We start from the raw sequence: 19,767 nt of genomic DNA, 5'->3' as shown, positions 1-19,767 counted from the left end.
CGCCAGACTAAAGGCGATCATCCGAGTTGGCAGGCCAGCAACAAGATGCTCACTTGGGCCAACAATGGGCTGAACGAGCTGTTCATGTTGATCAATTTGACCCGACTTGGTCTCATCATGGACCTCACAAGGCCCGAATCCGAACGAATTTGTTTAGTCTAATTTCGTAAGTTTTATGGCCACAGTTCAGCCTCAACAAGCTGCAAAGATACACGCAACCTTTTAAAATACGAAATAAAGCACATCTATTACACCAAGAAAAAAGATCAAACACCAACATTCTATAAATTAGATCACTTACAGAAAGATTATCTCATCCATTGCCATGCTAAATAAACATTCTGGGTTTTATTTTTATACAAAACAAACACATGGAAGAACGAATAATACAGTAACACATAATAATCTGCAGCTGATTCTCACCATTTATCTCCTAACCCCTCAAGATGCCTGCCGAAAAGACAGCGTGCTTGGTGAATCAATCCTTACTATAAAATCTTCACCACCAGATTCATCACTTGAATCGTCTGCATAACTTGCTCTTCGTTCTGTGGTTTGAGCTGGGGGATCTGTAACATTCCCTGTGAATTCTCTCACCTCAGGGTCCTTCCTAGAAGTTGCGGCTCCTTCTGATTTCACAGAAACAAGTGCACGGCCCTGCTCTGGTTGAATGCTTGGATATGATAAACTATGAGGGGGACGGGGCAGATTGCTTGACAAACTTCTTTTTGGCAAACGGATTTCCACCTAAGAAACATGAGAGAGTAAAGGAAATAAGCCTGAGACAGGTATAGCATTTCTACAAGTTAAAGCTTAAATAACTTAATTTCCCGTAGACTTTCATAGTATTCTTGCAAGGTATGCTATGGATTTCACAGTATCAGTTGATGATCATTGTGACCTTTTCGCTGTTAGGTTCACCCGCTATAGGAGTAGAGTTCTCAGATTGGAGAAATCATTTTGAACATGTCGGAAACTTTCATAACAATCACATCAGTCTATTTCCATTGTGCCCGTGTAAGATCCATGTTAGATCAAATGTAAAATTCCTGCTCATATAGAATCAGATATACCTAGCAACTAAATTTGATAGGAACAACGACATAGAAAAAAAACAAGGTTGATCACTCATTAGATATCACCAATAAAATGCCAAGTTCTTCATATAATTGACTGAAAATTTGAGAACATCGTCTACTGAAGTTTCTCATCGATGAAGCTGATATCAATCTTATGTACCAACATACCATGCTGCCATAAATGCTCAACTGCATTGCCCTTGCAGACAAACTATTGGTTTGTTGGCCATCAGAATTTTGCTTATGTTGCTTTGGCTTGAAGAAATTTTCAGGCCAACTCATAAGACGACTATGTTCTCTGCCTACAGGCCTATGAGGATGATCAACTGTGTGTGGCAACAGTGAACTTGACCTCCCAGAAAGACCAGCTTCAGCTTCAAATGCCGCAATGTCAAACATGATTACCCTTGCCCTTGTTTCGACTATATAAGAGGATGCTTTATGAGCAAAACTTGCGTTCTTTATACCTGGCATCATTGAAAGGAAAAAGATGAAATCAAAATCATTTTAGTCCGCAATAAAACTTGCAGCTTCCCAAAAGGATATTTTAACTACAGAAGAAATATTATAGGGACATCTAGCTGACAAGAAGTATGATAAAGATCAACAAGTTAACAACAACAACAACAAAGCCTTATCCCACTGGCTCAGGTCAGCTACATGAATCACACAATGCTATTGAACTCTATCCAAGGCCAAGTCTTTGGATATATTGAAGTAGTATGATCATCAAATACGTAGAATTTCACATAACTGCAAATCTACCAATATTACATTTTGACATAGATACAATTATGTTACATAATAAAAAAACATAAAATAAGGTTTTCCTTAATTGTATGATTTCTAACAAAAATACAGAAACAGAAAATGCAAGAGACAGATCAGATTATTACTTGAAACCCTTTTTTTATTGTGAAAAAGTTGTTGCCCCAAGCCTCTTATTTAAGTCCTCAAAATAAGAAGTCTTACGATAAGCATCAATGATGCAGATGTGAGGGGGAAGACGTGACCGGTGGTGATAAAAAAGACACTAAAACAGAAAACTCAACTTCCTCTTCCTACTGAAGATACGAACACTTGAAATAGCCTTCCCTCTCATGTCATTTCCCTATTTGTATAACTGTTGTCCTTCAATTAATCGTTGTTTGTGCTTGCCTTACTAAAAAGGAAAATTATCAGGAACACATCTTTGAGAGAGCATAAATATAATTTCACTCACTGGAACTTTCCAAACTTCGGAAGCTTAGATTCCCATGTGAAGGCAAAAGAGCTGCTGGTGATGTTACCAGCTCTTGAAGACCTTGAGTTTTAACGTATCCTTCAAGTAGAATGCCAATGGAATGATTAGGTATTTCTATCGTTTCTCCTCTTATGTATACAGTCATCACCGACCTTTCTGCAACAAGCGCTCTTAAATTTTGCATTGCCATCTTTTCAAATATCTGAGGAAGCAACAGTTTGGAAAGGAAAATAGCACTTTCCTGCAAAACAAAATAATCCGAGTGTCACAGCAAAACGTAATAATCAAAATCATAGTAACATTTCTATGCTTTCTGTGGTACCGATCATTTTTCTTTTGGGCAAAGCACTAACCATATAATAAGATACATCTTTTAATAAGTTATGATCCCTTGATAAGAAAATACATCATAAGGATGCGGTTTTTAAACTAAACAAAATACTCTCTTCTGAGCTAGTAAATGAAATGTCACAAACCATTTACTCCAAACTTCAGCATCAATAAGCAGTCAGAAGGTATGCATCCTATAGAAACAGTGGCAATAGTATTGTTAATTTATGCTCACCTGCCACAGGAAGTCTTCAACTGAAGGATCTGACTTAAGACATGACACTATCTTGTCACCTTCAAGGAAAAAACAGAGAACCACCGAATCTGTTATGACATCACAGATATATGACCTTCCAGTTAGGACTTCGTATAGACCCAATGTGCTTCCATGAGTAAAGGTCGGGTAAAAGGAATGTTTGTTTCTTATTATCTTGCTTTCCCACTGCCAAAGTAGCAATTGTCAAAGACACTTTATTCGCATGAAAAATCAGGTCATATAAGTTTAGAGCTGTACGGTAAAGAATGGTTATCTTACCTTCACCACCCCACTAGAAACTAACCAAATACCATTTGGTTTGGAGCCCTCCTTGTAAAGTGTCAGACCACGCAATTTCATCATTTCTTTGCTATTGCTTGCAAGTGGTTCACGGACAGAAGGTGGCAGGGCACCCAACATAGGATGTATACCACTCATCTTAGGAACCTTCACCAAGGGGGGATTCCTGAGTAGTTTTTTAAATCAGTCTGAAACACAAGTGAAAATAATTATGTAATCCTGCAATTATTCACCGGAGTGTACACAGCTTGAGGCCACAAATGAACCAAAAGTATCAATGACACCAAAAATACCTCGACAGCATCATGAAGTTGCAGCATCTCTCTCTCTTCCAATAATCCAGACTTTTCAAGGTCTTTAACATATTCGAGTAAATGATTTAGCACTAAATATGTAGCTTGCCTTGTTTTCACAACACGCAGAACCTAGGAATTAGACATATCAAATAAAATAATGCAAGAGTGAGGAGTATGCTTCTCAATATAATGGTTGGACTATACTAATAGTACAGAGAATGAACTTTTGACTGTTATATGATGGGTGCTTGGTAACCCCCTAAAAGCACTTTAAAAAAGCACTTGCACGCAAGTCAAGATACAACTCCACCCATATACTTACCTCATACTCCATAAAATAATTTCTAAAAAACTAATCCAGACACCCACATGGAGTAATTAGTAAATTAATTTGACAAGCAGAATCCAAAGACTCCAGCAAAGTAACAAGACACGTCAAAGAAAGAGTTAGACTTCAAACCTGAGGGAATGCCACACGAACATCTTCTAGGAACTTTCTTGCTTCTTCTCCTTCTACAACACTTTCATTGATGACAATAGATGAAACATCACTGTCACCTAAAGACATGGATGAAGCGGAAATAAATATAGCTAATTCCAATTACATTTACAGCTCTTACAGCCCAAATAAATATACCCAGACCTACAATGTAATGGCATATGAGAGTATCAAATTGGAAGCGTACCATTATTTAGATTATATACTCAGTTTCAGAAAAGCCTGTTTGTTTATCCCCTTTTTTGGATCCTTCCTAAAGGAATTTCCCTCCTTTATTATGTAAAAACTTTATGTATCAGAGTGAATATATATTTACTTGAAAAATAAAACATCAAGATAATACTGCTAGTAGAGACTAGGGGTATCATGGTGAGAGCTAAAATCCTCTAATGAGATTAATCATCCTACCCAAATGGTTAAGATGAAGCATGGTCATGTTCAGTGCAAGCATGAAAAGTTTCACAAAATTTGCTATTTTCTGAAGCATATAGACTATCAGGATTGGGACAAAAAAGGTCAAGAAAATATTTATTAAGAATAAAGCAAGAAAATGAAATAGTATGAGAAAGGTAAACTAGACCAGACTACCAAGGTAGCCTATTACCTATAAAGTCATGCAACTGTCGCCGAGCAATTCTGTGGGCACGAAGGAAAGCTGCACAAATACAACACGCAGATTCCAATCTTTCTACAGTGAAATATGTAACTAATTTCCGTGGAAACATGCTAGTTTGAAGGAACTTGTAGTAACTTGGGAAATGAACATTAGGTTTTAAGCCTCTCCAATCACATAAAGGCTCAAGTGGAGCCAAATCTATAGCTTCTTCCACTGATCCCATTAAGATATTGGCTGTTGCTTGTGCAATTCTGCCCTCATCAAGCATCTCCCAATAAGCAGCTTGGACACCTTGTATAAGATGGAAGCTCAGGTGTTCGTCAAGATATTAGATGTCAATCAATTGAAGCATTTAATGGTTATAGGACAGGAAAAATTTTAAAAGTTCAGCTGAACCCAAGAACTTTGCTAGCATTAGACCATTAACATCAAAATTGAAAAAATAAAAAAGAAGAAGAAGAATGGTTGGAATTAATAATAAAAGAATATGGAGGGTCCAGATGGAATAGGGATCTCTCTATTCAATCCAGACCCTCCATCTAATGCTGCTCAAGTTGTGCAGCGGAGAACACTTATGCCCCAGCTACATATTTTCATATGAAATTCAGTGTCATTTCATTTCTTTACATTATGGCTTCCATTAAATTTAAGATTAAGATTTAGAATGTTTAATCTAGTTAATGAGACATAAAGACAGGGTGCAGATAGACTGGACAAAGTTACTGATGTTGTGATACACCAAATGATAGAACTTTAAAATTACAAACTGAAAAAGTGTTAGGATTGAAGTACATCCACAAATTCCATACCATTCAAAAGGCGTATTCTTATGTCTTTCAAATTCATCGGATCCAGAGTACTGTCACTATCCGGTGCACCGTGAGGATGAATGCGTTCATCTTCAAGGTCATTTAAGCATGAGATATACCTCTTCACAGTAGGCCAGTCAGCAGGTCCCAGTTCCTCATCATCTCCAAGCTCGCCAAAAGCCTCTAACGCTTTGTTCAACATTTCATACTTTGTATAATTAAGGATGCGTTTCTGTCATTAATCACAAGAACATAAAGGCCACAACCAAAGATAACTGCAAGAGAAGATTTTAAATCAAAAGAACTTTTCAAATATTTAGGCAATTCAGAAGATCTCCTTTGTGTTTCACTCTCTATGGTTCCATAAATGTGTACGTGACTGCCAAGTGCATATGAATTTAATGAGCATCAAGGATGCAAGCGGTTTATAGCCGTTGAAATCCCATGATCAAAAGGGGTATTTGCTGATTATCCACTAGTGGTTCATGGGCATTTAGTGGCTAGAATCACGTGGGTATATTATAGGGTGGCCTATTATGCCTAAATCTAGGATCTGTCAAGGACTAACCCTTAGATGGTACACATCTCTAGGTTGTGTTTCTCTGTTGCCCTTGGAATTCTCAAGCAAACCCTCCACATTCTTGTCCTTACTGCTTATATGACAAGCTAATCACATTCATGGTTTAGTCGCACATGCCTTTCACCTCACCAAGTTTACAGTCCATTGCTAGATTCATCTCCTCAAGCCTATGATGCACTAATGTTTTGTTTCTGTAAATCTATGGTCTGTATATTCTGTGAGCCGTATCATACTCCTCAAGGGTTGTTTGTGTGACATGGGTATTGTTGATTGTAGCAGATTTAAGGTGGTGATTTCCTGATCTAGTAAGGTAGGGAAGAAATAAAAGAAGGATGCTGGTGTTAAATGCTAAGCAGGCCCTAAATATGATAATTAACATAACCTTGGGAAAAAAAAAAAAAAAAGGCCTGACTTGCAAAATTTCAACGCCCTATTCTCTTTTTCTTCTGGGTTCGACTTACTTTCTTTTGGAACTCTTTTTTCCCTTTTCTCTTGTGATCACTATATGAAAATTATGAAAAGAGTGATAAGAAAACCAAACTTAGGCGCCAAACAGTAAGAAGTGATAGGATTTAGCTTAAAGCATTCTAACCTCTATCATAAGCTAAGAATCACAATTAATAAAAGAGAGGGTCTTTGGGCTTTACAAATGCAACTTACAAGCCAAAATTTAAAATTTTACCCTAACGAAGCCTTAGGGATGATGATCCTTGGCTTTGCAACGGACTGAAGCAGAAGAAATCATGCAAAATAAAAAATAATAATTAAAAAAAAGGGGTGAAAATGTTGGAAAACAGGTTTTGGGGTGAACAAAAGTTGCACCCAAGGAGTTCTTCCAACATGCGATGTTGCATCCTGTGGTAGTTGGCAATGAGGGTCAGTGTGGATAAGACACATTCTATTAAGAGAACACAGTGGTGGTGATGGTTCAGTGATTCAACAGCAGGATCTATGAAATCCAGATTTGCAACGAAAAGTTTAGGGGTTTAGATGATATTTTGTGATTTTCAGGCAACAACCAAGCTCTAATGCCAAATTGATGTGAAACGGGAATTGAGATAAGAGAAAAGGAAGAGATACTGAAAAACACTAAAACTTGATTCAATTCATCAAAAAGGTCTAAACCTTAGGCCCATTGATAAAGCCCTAGGTATCATTATTCAAAATAAAAATTCTGATCCAAATCTAATAAATCCTAAAAGATTCCATAAAATTTAAACCAAAATTCTGAATAGGATAAGATAATCCTATAGACCTTACCTTATTCTAAAACAAAGAAAATCTAACCTCGAAAAAATAACATAGAATAGTTCAAATCAAAATCTTAAAACACAAATCTTAATAGACCGTAGAGATTTCCATCACCTATATTTTCTCTCTTTTCATCCCCCTGTTCTATAATTTTCTAACAGTTCGCTGAGACATTTGCCTAAGAAAATAAATCTATGAGCAGGTATCCATAAAAAACAGAATACAAATTTCAAAATAAACACCATATAGCTAAATATCTCAAAGATAAGTATTTAAACAGCATTTAGAATATGACATATCAAAGCGTTTCATCTTTTGAGATGAGGAGATAGCTTGCATCCAGAACATCAGAAAAAGCCAGACCTTAGCTGCAGATAATCTATCCATGTCAAGGAAGTGTAAAAGAAACTGAGTGGTCGAACCATTCACAGTAAGAGTCAAGAACACAATTCCACCAGTGAAGAATAGAAACTGCAAATATGAAGAATCCCACAGTCAATTAAACAAGTAACTTAAATGCCGAGGAGTTCTCAATTTGAAATGAGCTCGAATTATATAGATGATTTGCATCAGAGATTTCAGAAACGTTTTGCCCATAAATTTCGAAACTGAATGTGATCAATACTTGGAATTGTTCACATACCAGTGTTCCTGTATCTGAATTCAACTCAGCTGATCTGCCACTGGAACGCTAAAAGAAAAAAAGTTACATCATTAGAAAATTAGGCTACAAAATAAAGAGAATGCCTGTGAATGTTACCCTCATGAAAGCATATTTTCCCATTGTTTTTCAGGGGACTATCACATTGGCGTGAAATTTTACCCTTAGAATTAATTTTTTAGTGAATATTGATGGAATGTAACCAACTTTATGGCATATCTTTAAGTTAAACTATTTAATGAACCTTAAGCTTAGAATTTCATAAGGATCTTAAAGTAGTTTACTCTAAAATAATTGTATAAATCTACCCACAGAATCATCTTGCAATGATCTTGGTAGTAATTAACAGAAAATCAATTTTGCACCGCAAGTCCATGTATACTTGCCTTAACTGACAATGATAATGACAAGGCAACTGCGCCTCGCAATCCTGCCCAGATAAGAATTGCAGCTTCTTTCCACTCCAAACCATATCCAAAGTAACGTAGGAAGGGAAAAAGTATTCCAACTACTATGCACCTAGATGCTTGAACATAAGCATAGAGAAGAAAGAGGTAGGCCCATGATTTTCCTGTGGCGAATACATTAGCTTGGAGTCACTCCTCAAGGTTTACAAAGTGGATAAGACTTCTTACACTTGGTAACCAGGGGAAAACAGAGGCCTTCTTACAAGAAAGGGAAGCAAATGACAATAACAACAAGAGCATCAAGAAAAGCATCAGCTTAACCATTAAAGCATCTCGGTTGAATCATTCTTATCTCAGTGATGTTGTGTTACAGAGTAAAGAAACATAAGAAAGTTAGGAGAAGCATAGACAAGAAATCCAAAAGAAAAGGATGGGAACAGAAGGAAGAGAACAGGATGGTTAACTGATAATTTACCCTCCCCCTTTCAATAAAGCTCTCTTCCACAATCTCTTGAATTGGGGAATTTAAAAGAAAATAAAAAATAAGGATTTTATGAGATTCATTGAAAATACTTCATTACCCTTCCCTTATTAAAAACTACCAGTGAAAGGTTTCAATTAAACCCTCCCCCCACCCAAGCATAACCAAAAACACTTTCATCAATAATCAATTTGGTGATAAAGAATGAAATTCCATCTGCATGTATTAAGCATTATATAGGTAAGTTCAATAATCTTAATCCTACTAAGACAAGTAAACCAAACAAAAGAAATCCTAATTTATCAGCATATACGTTCGGTACAATTTTCCACATGTAATGCTCAAACAAAAATTTTGTACAAATGATGATTCAACAAGGATAAAAGTAGAAGTAAACTACAGAACATACAATATACTCTTCCGGTCCTTAATATAAGACCCATTTAACTAATTTGATTAGATTAAGAAAATTAGATAAGTTAGTTAATTATAAGAAATGTGACACATTTTTCCTAAAACACCATAATCATCTTTCTTAATACCCCCTTCCTCTTTTCTACTTGATTATGGTTGAGGGAGTATCCATAGGGGTAATTTAGAGAAAATTGATAAATATGAGAAATGGGTCTTATATTTAGAACCAAAACCAACTCAACAATTGGGTCTTATATTAAGGACCGGAGGAGTATATATTCATTATTATATAGTTTTTTAACGACCACAGCTGTAAAATGTCACTGCTTGAGATTTCTGCAAGGGACAGGCAAATGTGCCAATGGCTAATTTGAGTTTAATCTCATTACCCTTCATCTTTTTCTGTCATTGATGGAAAAAAAACAGTGTCATTACTTTTATAGTGAAGAGCAATAGCAAACTAAGGCCCTGTGGGCTCCATGACCAATAGAAAATGGCTAAGTCACATGGTGTCTGAGGTGCATGCGAGAGGGGGTTTATATATTGTGGGTTTTGGGTCAAGATGGGTAAAGAATAAAGAGTAACGCTTGGGACAGGAAGATGACTCCGTGTGTGTTTATTTCCAGAATTGTAGCCTATTTACATAAACTTGCGCTCTAGCACAATCATAATATGATTCCAAAGAACTCCTGAGGGGATTCCATCAGGACCTAATATCCTCCTGAAAGAAAAGTAAAAGTTTTGAAGACCTCTCATCTCTTTCCTTCTCTGAGTTGAGATTTCCATTTCCCTAGATATGACAGACAGAGGAAAGACAAATGCTTGTAGAATGCAAGTATAATATTCTCTATTGAGCTTGAGATGCATGAACATCACACACTCATATATGAATATATAATATTTTACCGATTACGACCACCTATTAGCATATAAAAAGATTCCCGGAATGGCTTTCCTCTTTTAGATAACGGGGTAGAAGAAAATAATGCTACAAACATCCAAATAGAGTTCAATAAGTGAAAAGTACCATCAGCAAAAACATTGTAACCATTAAGGATGCCTTCAGCTATAAGAACTCCACTGCCAAAAAAGAAAAAAAAAAGAAAAAATCAGTTAAAAATTTTAAAAAATAATATATGTTAAAGTTATGCTTCAGTTGTTTAAAATTTTGTTCAACCAGAATTAATATATATAAATATATTCATTAATTTGAAAAAGACCTGAGCAGCCTATTCAAAATCTCACATCAGTGGATTAATTTTATTTGAAAGTTGGGTTGAGTACTAACCTCAATATGAAAATTAATGTATTAGCAATATAAGCAACCATTTCCCTGGGAAAAAGAAAGGATTGAAAAATGATTCACTTTCTGAAACAGATAATAAAGGAAAATATGAATGGCATTAAAACAAATGTAAGAATTGACACTGGCATAGATAAGGGACATGACACAGATGCCAACATTGTGACAATGTAAAATAGAAGTGTCCATTGATCCAACACATGTTAGAAACAGGTATGGCTCCTTTTCTAAAATCTTTGTGCTTCATACGTAGAATGAGTATTGTAACTTTCAAAGCCGGATTCTTCTGCAGTAACAGTTGCAGCACTGCTAGAGTCACAAGCCTATCATCATCTTATCCATATTTAGACAAAAAGTATTTGGAGAAAACATAAGAGAATAATAGGGCTTTAAACTTATGTCTAAAGTAAACAGAAAACCAACAAGTAGCAAGAATGAGTAGCCCTTTAATCTAAAACTATTTATTAAGGAAATATAAAGTCCAAGAAGGAGAGCATGAATAACAAACTATAAGAGTAATGGGTTACAAATGATAATAAGAATCTTGGCAAGGCTGTAAAAGGAACTGACTAAAAGATAGGAGCTGAGGTCAAGAAAATAATTTATTCCCATCAAAGGTGCAAGCAGAGAAACAAAGAATGCAAGAGTATCAACATGCTCTAGCCCGGAAGACACCACTATGATATACTAAATGTTCTATGTCATTCCTAAACCCTATCATAGGAGGTCTTGCATGATATTCTCAATCCTATCAAGAACATAAACAAGAATTCCAATGAGAAAGCAAAAGAAGGTGATACTGAATGAACTGAATGATGGAACCCGCCAACTGCTGCAACCAAAACATACAGGATGAAGCACAAGGGAGTAGCAAAAGGGCACCGAGGGGGAACTAGTGGTCCAAAAGAAAGCACAAAGGTTAAAAACCAGATAAGATAGAAAAGTAGAGGGGCAAAAGAAGGTAGTTGTGATAAAAAGGCAGGAGGGAGCAGTTAAGGGCTGTTGACAGGGTATACAAAAAGAAAAGGCTGAGGAGAAAGAGGAAGAGAATTTTAGTCGGGTTTTAGCCTTTAGGTAGAAAGCCAACCCATCAAAAGGTAGAAAACTGTACTGCTCTTGTGGTTCTAGTACTGCATTGTTGTGCTGTTAATGCGTGTTTGTTTAGTGAGTATTCAATGACACTGTAATATGCCTTCACTCTATCATTGTCAATTCTTAAAACAATTGAAATTTAAAAATTAAACTAAAAATCTGGCTCCATTGACAGTTTAAGCTTCACGAAATATAACATGCCCCTATAATTTATATAGACAAAGCACAAGCCCATACCAAAAGTGATGCAAGCTTTGTTGTCCATCACCCTTAAAAGCTGTCCTCGCAAAGGCAGAGTAAAACCTGCTCAACAGTTTCAATAACAAGATTTCTAAAGTTCAAGTGATAAAGATGCTTCATACAGAAGTTCAACTTACATCCCCAGTGTCATCACTGTCAAAACGCCAGAAAGATCAGCACCTTCTTGAGCCTATCAGGAAAAAAATTACCATTGAAGTTTTCTATAGACAAATATAGACACTATGCAACAATATAAATGGGCTGTTTGTGCAGTTTCAAACTTTTAATACTTTCAACAGCACATTTTTGTCTTTTTCTTTTTCCTAACTTTTGCTTTCCCTATTTTTCTTAACATAAGCCGTGCTAAAATGATTAGAGCCCAAAGGCTTGATGCAATCACAAAATACTGCAATAACACTTCAACAGGGTGAGAGTTGTGAGAAGATGTGAAGACATGGATGATGTCATCCTGGTTTAAAATTTTTTTTACACAAATTAGCAAAACATTTGATATTTAATTCATTTTAAGTTCCCCAAGTTGAATATCGTATATGCAAACATTTCAACTTACTAAAACAAGCAACCAGGTCTGAAAGGCAACTTACAGTGTAGAAAGCAACATAGCTAACAGTCAGTGTTAGAGTGATCTCTATCACTGTATCATTAAAATAAATCCAAGCCACAAAACAGATGCTATCCCAAAGGCAAGACCCATTCCTACACTGGACCAAGGAAATAATTATTTAAGTAAGATGAAATTTTGCAAACAATGCAATAAAGAAGAAGGTGAAACCTACGCTCCAAGAGAAACTTGTGCTAGAAATTTGATTATGGACTCCCAGTTGAAGCTCTCTCCAAGGACCATCCGAAAAAATAGAGTATAGACCACAATTGCCGTTCTGGACATGAAAAATGTAAGCACTTTCAAAAACAAAATATGTAAAGGACACAGAATCACCACATGCACAAACAATAACATGGTTATATCTTTTAGGTCTTTAAGCCACTTCCTCAACAAATAAGAAGAAAAATGGAATAAGAGTGAAATCATCTAAATTTGAATACCCGTCGTTCATCAAGGATTCCCCTTCAATTATTGTACTCAATTTCTTGCTGGCACCAAGCTCTTTCAACAAAGCCACAACTGCTACAGGATCAGTCGCACTTAGAAGTCCCCCAAGCAATAGTGATGTTTTCCAACTCCAGCCATATGGAAAAGTCAACTGCATTATGATATAAAATTGATTAAAAAATGACATGGAAGACTAAACCTAAGCACATAAATTCATATACCTTCAAAACAGATCCAAGGCAGAAGGTTGATACAACAACACCTGGACCAGCTAGTAATATCATTTGTACAATACACCTCTGCGGCAAAATTCAAGAAGAAAAGAAAATCAGACAGCTTAAAGCTGGTAAATAAGCATAATACAGCTAATAAATTCATTACATTATAGCACCACTGCTAGTCACTCATGTAATCTTGTCTGAGTTTCCAATTTCTTGGTTTCCATTTTAGAGTCTCACTACACAATCATGCAAGATAGCCTTTTCTTATTAAATTTAAAATAATCCCATAAATAAAATATGCAAAATTTTCAGGCTCAATTTGTCGACTCATTTCACATTTTTTTTAGTTTCAGTTTTTGTTATTTTTCATTTCTGAGACGAAGAGAATATTGAATTTCACTGCAGTTGGAGGAAGGCCTGTCAACAAATAGAAAGCAATACAACACAAAATAATAGATGAGTCAGGGAAATTGGAGATGCTAGTAAATTAAGGAGAAAAGGATCTAGTTCAGAAACATAGTTGAAGGCAGCATTTTAACAAAAGATTTATGTCTTTTTAAGTCTGAGAAGGATGGGATACATCTATTGCCCGTGTTAGACCCATCCTGAGGTTTAGGCCATTAAAGGATAAGGTTCTAAAGCATACATAAATTTAGTTCTTCATTTCACCAAAAAATAAATAAATAAATTTAGTTCTTCACACTTCTGTACCTGTCGTTTTCCCCTTCTTGCAAAACCCTCAAGGCTTGTCCTACAAATTTTCCCTAATCACTATCAAAGCCTAAAGTTACTATTTGCATGTATTATCTGACAAGTGACAGCCCACACGAAAGCTTTTATTCTAGACTAGGATGCATAATGTCAAAGATAAAAACATAGTAGTTTAAGCTTCAAGATTAAAACTTGGTTCTCCATACAGTAGCAAAGTCACTTCAATCGTCCTCATCACCATTCTCCTAACTAGGTTACGTTTTAAGACAAGAAAAGAGTGGCCATCTGTCTTATCCATGCTTAAAACTTACAGGCAGCAGTCTTTCAACTTTCCGTGAGAATGCATGTTAAGAGACAACAAATCTCCAAGTATTCACCTAAGAACTTGAGCTTACAATGAATCACATAAACTGAAGGGAAGGAGATCGCAAAAAAGAACAGGAAACATGGAAAAGTACAAACTGAATAGAAGAAAATATTAGCCCAAAGAGTTCTCACATCCTTCAGCATGTCCCTCAAACTAACCTTCTCAATGCGCTCAAACCCATAAGGAAACAATTAAGTCATTCGTATCCCATTAAAAGTACGAACATAAAAATTTCTTGCTAAAGAGTCTAGGATTATGCACCCAAATAAACAAGTCCCCCAAAAACCCTCGGCTTTCATGTTCAGTTAGTTTTTCTCTGCTGGATGATTAAACATTCTTCTGTCTTTCCTCCTCTACCTTTTCGAATGACAGGACCTTTTATCTATATTGCCAACAACAGGAACTTGTTTACAATAAATTGTTTTGAAGTGATATCATTCAGCTTTCTTCTTTTCTATTTTATATAGAAGGATATCTTGTCCTTCATATCATTCTTTTACTTTTCTATTCAGTACTTCTTTCCTCTCTCTATTAATTTAATTAACAATAAATCAGGGGCTTCAAAACTTAGGAAAAAACCAAATGTACTGCAGTTTTCAACTTAAATTTAGGAAAGCATAAAATTAGTTCATAAATTATTCATAATTAGGTGAGTGAATTTTTACAGACGTCAAATATAATGAATAGATGTTCCTGCACATAATCATGCAAGAGATACCATTGCATGCACGAATACATGGGGAAGGGTCAAGCACAACAGTCTGAGATTATCATATTGTAACTCTAAATACAACTACAGATGCTCCAAGGAAAGAAAACAGTAAAGAAACCTTAATTTGGTGAACTTCCATTGAGAATGAGCTCTCAAAAAGGAGGGCAGGAAGGAAAACAGCTAACAGAAGATCTGGATCAATGGTTGACCCTGCATATGGAAATTGCTAATATCTAATTGTTTTGAACAACAAGCAGGAAAAACCAAAGATGCTTAAGTTGTTTTTCTAGTGGTACGAGAAGTTGATTCAACAGATATAATTTTTTAGCCAGGAAAAGTTCCCAGCTCCAAATGTTCAGAAGTCAAAGAAAAGGAAGCTGCTTATACAGTGGCACAAGAAGATCATCAACGACAACCTAGTTTTTTTCAATTCAGTTAATATAATGATGCTAGCAGAAGGAAATAACAAGACGACAAAATATTTTAGAGAAGGAATTTCCTTCTCCTCAGGTGTAATCTAGTGCCGTCTTTCTAATGCATCCAACAAGGAAGGCAACCTGACTAAGAGAATATTCAAACAAAAAAATGATGCTTAAGACAAAATCAAGTTACAATTCCCGAGAGTTTAAATCAAGTTCTAATCGCCAAGAGTTTGAGTTATCTCCATTGGCATGTACATAGAGTTCGAAATAACTAAAATGAAATGTTGTCCAAACTTACAAATACGAATTCCATTGCCAATCTTTCCCAGTTGATGATGAGTACTATATTCTGTTCAGAAGTCCAATGCTCGTCAGATAACTTACTCGTAATCTTAAGAATAGGCAAAATCAAAAGACACAACCAAATATGCATAAGAATAAACAAAGAGTAGCTTGTTTTGACAACCTGAAGAAATCTGGAAGTGCCAAATTCACAATAGGAAAGTTTTAAGATGTCCATAGACCCAAGGTGCCTTTAATGGACCAAAGAATGGAACAAAAAGAACTACTTAAGCTTTATGGATAGACATGATAATCAATTAAGAATGCTGACAAGCTAACTTAGCCAGATAATTTGAAAATGAAGAAAACGAGCACACTATGTAAATTGATAAAGGACTCTGGAAATCACTTTGTTTGGCATATTAGACACCCGTAATTATCATAAAAATGGATTTTGTTGCTTTTACATTAGATCAATCGAAGATTTTGTCTGAACTAATAAAACTATAATAGTACAGTTGTGCTTTTTGACACAATAATGACTATATCACACATTTTGTCTTCACAACCATCACCTTGGTGACATCACTTACATTTACCCGATGTCTAATCACCGTTTTTCTATCTTCTGAATTCAAATATCACATGCATAAATGATACATGCGCTGTTTTATCTATTCATTAATCCTAGGTCAGAACTGCAAATGTCACATTTTTAGGAACTAGAGTTGTTACTGTTAGCATTCAAAAACTCGCGTTTTTGACATGTTTTACAAGCAAAGTTTCTTAAAAGAGCAATGAAAGAACTCTGGCAACTTGCATGAAATAAATATATAAAAATAAGCATAAAATTAAATAAGCTTATAGATTAAGCATATAAATGTAATATAAGACCCAAAGAGTTAGAAATTGGAAAAACAGAAATTGCCAGAAAGCAACTTTAGAATTAAGTAAAGATTCATAGAGGATGAAGAAAAAGAAACATTGCTTTTTGCATCTTTTTGTAGATTTAACTGAAAAATGCGCAGGGGAGAAGGAATGAGAATTATTCCTTATCACCTATTCTGACTTGAACTACTCTCTAGATCTGCTTCAAGTATGATGAACAATATCATGATGGCATGTCGATGGCATATGAAGCAACAGTACGAGTTTATTTAGATCAAGAGAAAGATTGAACTGGATCAATCATACAGCCGTTGGTGTGCGTCTACAAACAAACTATTTGGTGTCTCGCACGTCTGTTACTGATTTGTTAGTTTCAGGACTTAGATTAAAGAAAAAGAGGTTCTCACTGCCTAATTTATGAAATCAGTTCTTCAAATGTCATGAATAAAATATTGAAGGCAAATTAAGATCAAAAGTCCATGATCATCGGGGATTTCTTTTTTCTCTTTCTATTCTATTTGAGACCAGATGTTTTCTAGCTCCCAGAAGCTTCTTGCATCAGCTTCATACTTCATTATTTTCAAACCTCTGTTGCTTATAACAACCCAGAAAAAAAAATTAATGATATAAATTTCAAATCCAGTATTGAACAGTTCAGAATGCCGAAGGAGGACAGCAAAATTTGTCACAAAACAAGAGAAGCAAGCAAAGACTGGGGATGAAGAATGATCAGAAAGCGAACCTAATGATCCAAGGCCAATGCCAATGATGAGCAGAGCAACAGTATAAGGGACTCTGGTACCACGCAAAATATGCCTACAAGCAATTCCCAGAGCCAGACTGACTCCTACAAATATTACTGCATCTGTTGGATTCAACTCAGCTTCCGGAGAAGTAGAATCCGAAGTAGAATTTTCTTCGGCCATTATTCTGTAAGGAAATAGCATCTCTGTCACTGCCGCCATTGGAACTAATTAAGGCAGCTAGAGATGAGGAAAGTTTTCAAAGCGAAAGTAGTAGTTCAGCTTAATGATGATCGCAGAACGTGGGAGAGAAGAAGACAAGCAAAACAACAACGGCCTATAGACACGCCCCCCTCCCCACCAGGACTCCCCCGCGTCACTGTCTAAAGGCGCCAGCCACGGCGGCCATGTACTTGTTTATGATATAAAATATCGAACAAGACGACAAAACAATGCTTATATGAGATTAAGATCCGCATTTGTCAGTATATGTGATCTAAATTTTGTTACCGAATACCCCACTCACATTAACAACTCATTATTTAAACAGAAAATCTTGAAAAAAAAATTAAAAATTATTAAATCTCAATCTCAAATCAAGATTATTTTCTGTACTTTAACTTGTTTTGACTATGCTTAACTTCAAAATAACAACGCTGGAACTGTTGATTTGGAATTTAATTCTCATCGCATTAGAAGGGTATCGATTTATTTTGTCCATTAATCTGCAACTCTTTTTTTTTTTTTTTTTGGTCTGCTAATCTGCAACTCTCTACTCATACAAAGATATACAATTTGTTAGCTTAATTAACGTAGAAGAAATTACCCTTTTAGATTGGCGCAGTTCATTGTCACTCCCTCCTATTTTTGTCCTTTTCATAAAAGCTTTACATATTTCACAATATAATATATTGTAGGAAAAATTACAAATAAAGAGTCCCTAACATGTGAAATTATAATTTGAGACCCTTAATTTGAAAAATAGCAGATAAAGACCCAGTTCTATATTACAAATATGAAATTTTGGTGAAATTTCTGAAATGCCTCTCAGCCAAATTGTGATTTAATCTGTTGAAGTTGTTATTCGTTAGAGTAAACTTGTTATTTTCCATAGTCAACTTGTCATTTGGCAAAAGGATATTTCAGACATTTCACCAAAATTTCAGACATTTCACCAAAATTTCATATGAAATTAGGTCTTTATCTGCTATTTTTCAAATTAAGAGTCCTAAATTACAATTTCATATATTGAAAGGTCTTATCTGCAATTTTCTCTATATTTTATTATTCCCTCCAATACTTAACTAATTATAAGATTTTATAACTAATTAATCAAATTTTCTGACTAATAATTTCTATTGAGGCGTGATTTTGATATTTTATCAGAGGAAACTAATTTCATTAATTTATGTAAAATTACTGCTGATCGCTTATAAAAATAACAACGTGAGGGAATATAATTTAATGGTCGAAGAAATTTCATGCCAGTAACGCAAAACTTGAAGGAATTAGATGCTATTCTTCCTTTCTGTATATCGTAAATTGTTTTAGATTTGTTATTAATTATGTTATATATTTTGGAAAAAAAAGTAGATTTTAAAGCTTTTCCATATCCGAGGTGAGGATTGAACCCTCAACACCTGGTTAAGGGAGGATGAGCTCCTACCACTCAACCATACCCCCCGGGTTAGTATAAACAATGCTTTAGCACGTAGTTTAGTAACCTAATCTCTGCAAGTGATTTGGATTTAAACGCTAACTAATTTTAGCGGCAAAAATAAAAGCATTAATTTTAGGCAATTTGATTCAATTTCTTTCAAAATATTACCACCTGGCCCTTGTTGTTTATAAAGTCATACACGTAATTAACAGACAACTAATTTCTTATGTAATCATCCATTTATTTATTTCGGTTTACAGGGACGTTTCCACTTAATTATACGTTCTTATTAGAATATTTAGTGTTCTTATCCTTTGGACCTACTCTTTGATCGACAACTTATCTCTACGTTTTGTTTTTCTTTTCGCCAACCAACTAATATACAGGCTGACTACTGCGCAAAATATAATTGTTAGAAAATAATTAAATACTCTTCCTTTCCTTGGCGGAGATGAGTAACTAATTCTCAAGAATTAAAAATGTAGTCAACCGTTGGTTTATGTTTAAAATATAATTATTGTTGGCAAAAAAATGTTTAAAATATAATTATTTAAATAATTACCCCCATTTAATAATTAGTTTATGGTTTTTAATAGTTAATTAATCTCATCAATAAATATTCCATTCTAGTGAGGGTATAAAAAATTATAAATGCTCCGGACAAAAGGTTATTATTTCATATAAATAGAACTAAGAGACCTGTAAAAAAAAATAAGTAAATAAAAATTGGTCTTAGGTAATATTATCTCTCATCCTTAATATAAAAGTTAGTTCATTAATTTGAGTAATTTAAGAAAGTTTGTTAAATTAGTTATTTGTAATAAACAGGTGT

The 19,767-nt window shown here is 35.0% G+C and overlaps 1 protein-coding gene and 1 long non-coding RNA gene across 2 annotated transcripts; one reads left to right on the top strand and one right to left on the bottom strand.

Annotated features, from left to right (window-relative positions):
- Positions 1-252: 252 nt before the first annotated feature.
- On the bottom strand, positions 253-17,650 carry LOC114712243 (sodium/hydrogen exchanger 8-like). Its single transcript, XM_028896721.1, is given in 25 exon segments — positions 253-747; positions 1,248-1,546; positions 2,302-2,563; positions 2,888-3,094; positions 3,188-3,384; positions 3,387-3,396; positions 3,502-3,633; positions 3,965-4,062; positions 4,608-4,910; positions 5,429-5,660; positions 7,623-7,730; positions 7,903-7,950; positions 8,307-8,491; positions 10,250-10,302; positions 10,511-10,555; positions 11,855-11,920; positions 11,995-12,047; positions 12,463-12,527; positions 12,530-12,579; positions 12,655-12,756; positions 12,923-13,080; positions 13,151-13,228; positions 15,059-15,150; positions 15,661-15,711; positions 17,275-17,650. Coding segments are annotated over 25 exon segments (3,423 nt in total). The 5' UTR covers positions 17,498-17,650; the 3' UTR covers positions 253-441.
- LOC114712246 (uncharacterized) lies at positions 757-1,115 on the top strand. Its single transcript, XR_003737214.1, has 2 exons — positions 757-910; positions 946-1,115. It is a non-coding gene; the product is annotated as an uncharacterized LOC114712246 (long non-coding RNA).
- Positions 17,651-19,767: the final 2,117 nt, after the last annotated feature.

This window comes from Neltuma alba, unplaced genomic scaffold (assembly GCF_004799145.2).
Source record: "Neltuma alba isolate B1F8T4 unplaced genomic scaffold, ASM479914v2 tig00011342_pilon, whole genome shotgun sequence".
Lineage (NCBI taxonomy): Eukaryota > Viridiplantae > Streptophyta > Magnoliopsida > Fabales > Fabaceae > Neltuma > Neltuma alba.
Note: the sequence above shows the minus strand (reverse complement) of the source record. Positions and strands in the feature narration are given on the sequence as shown.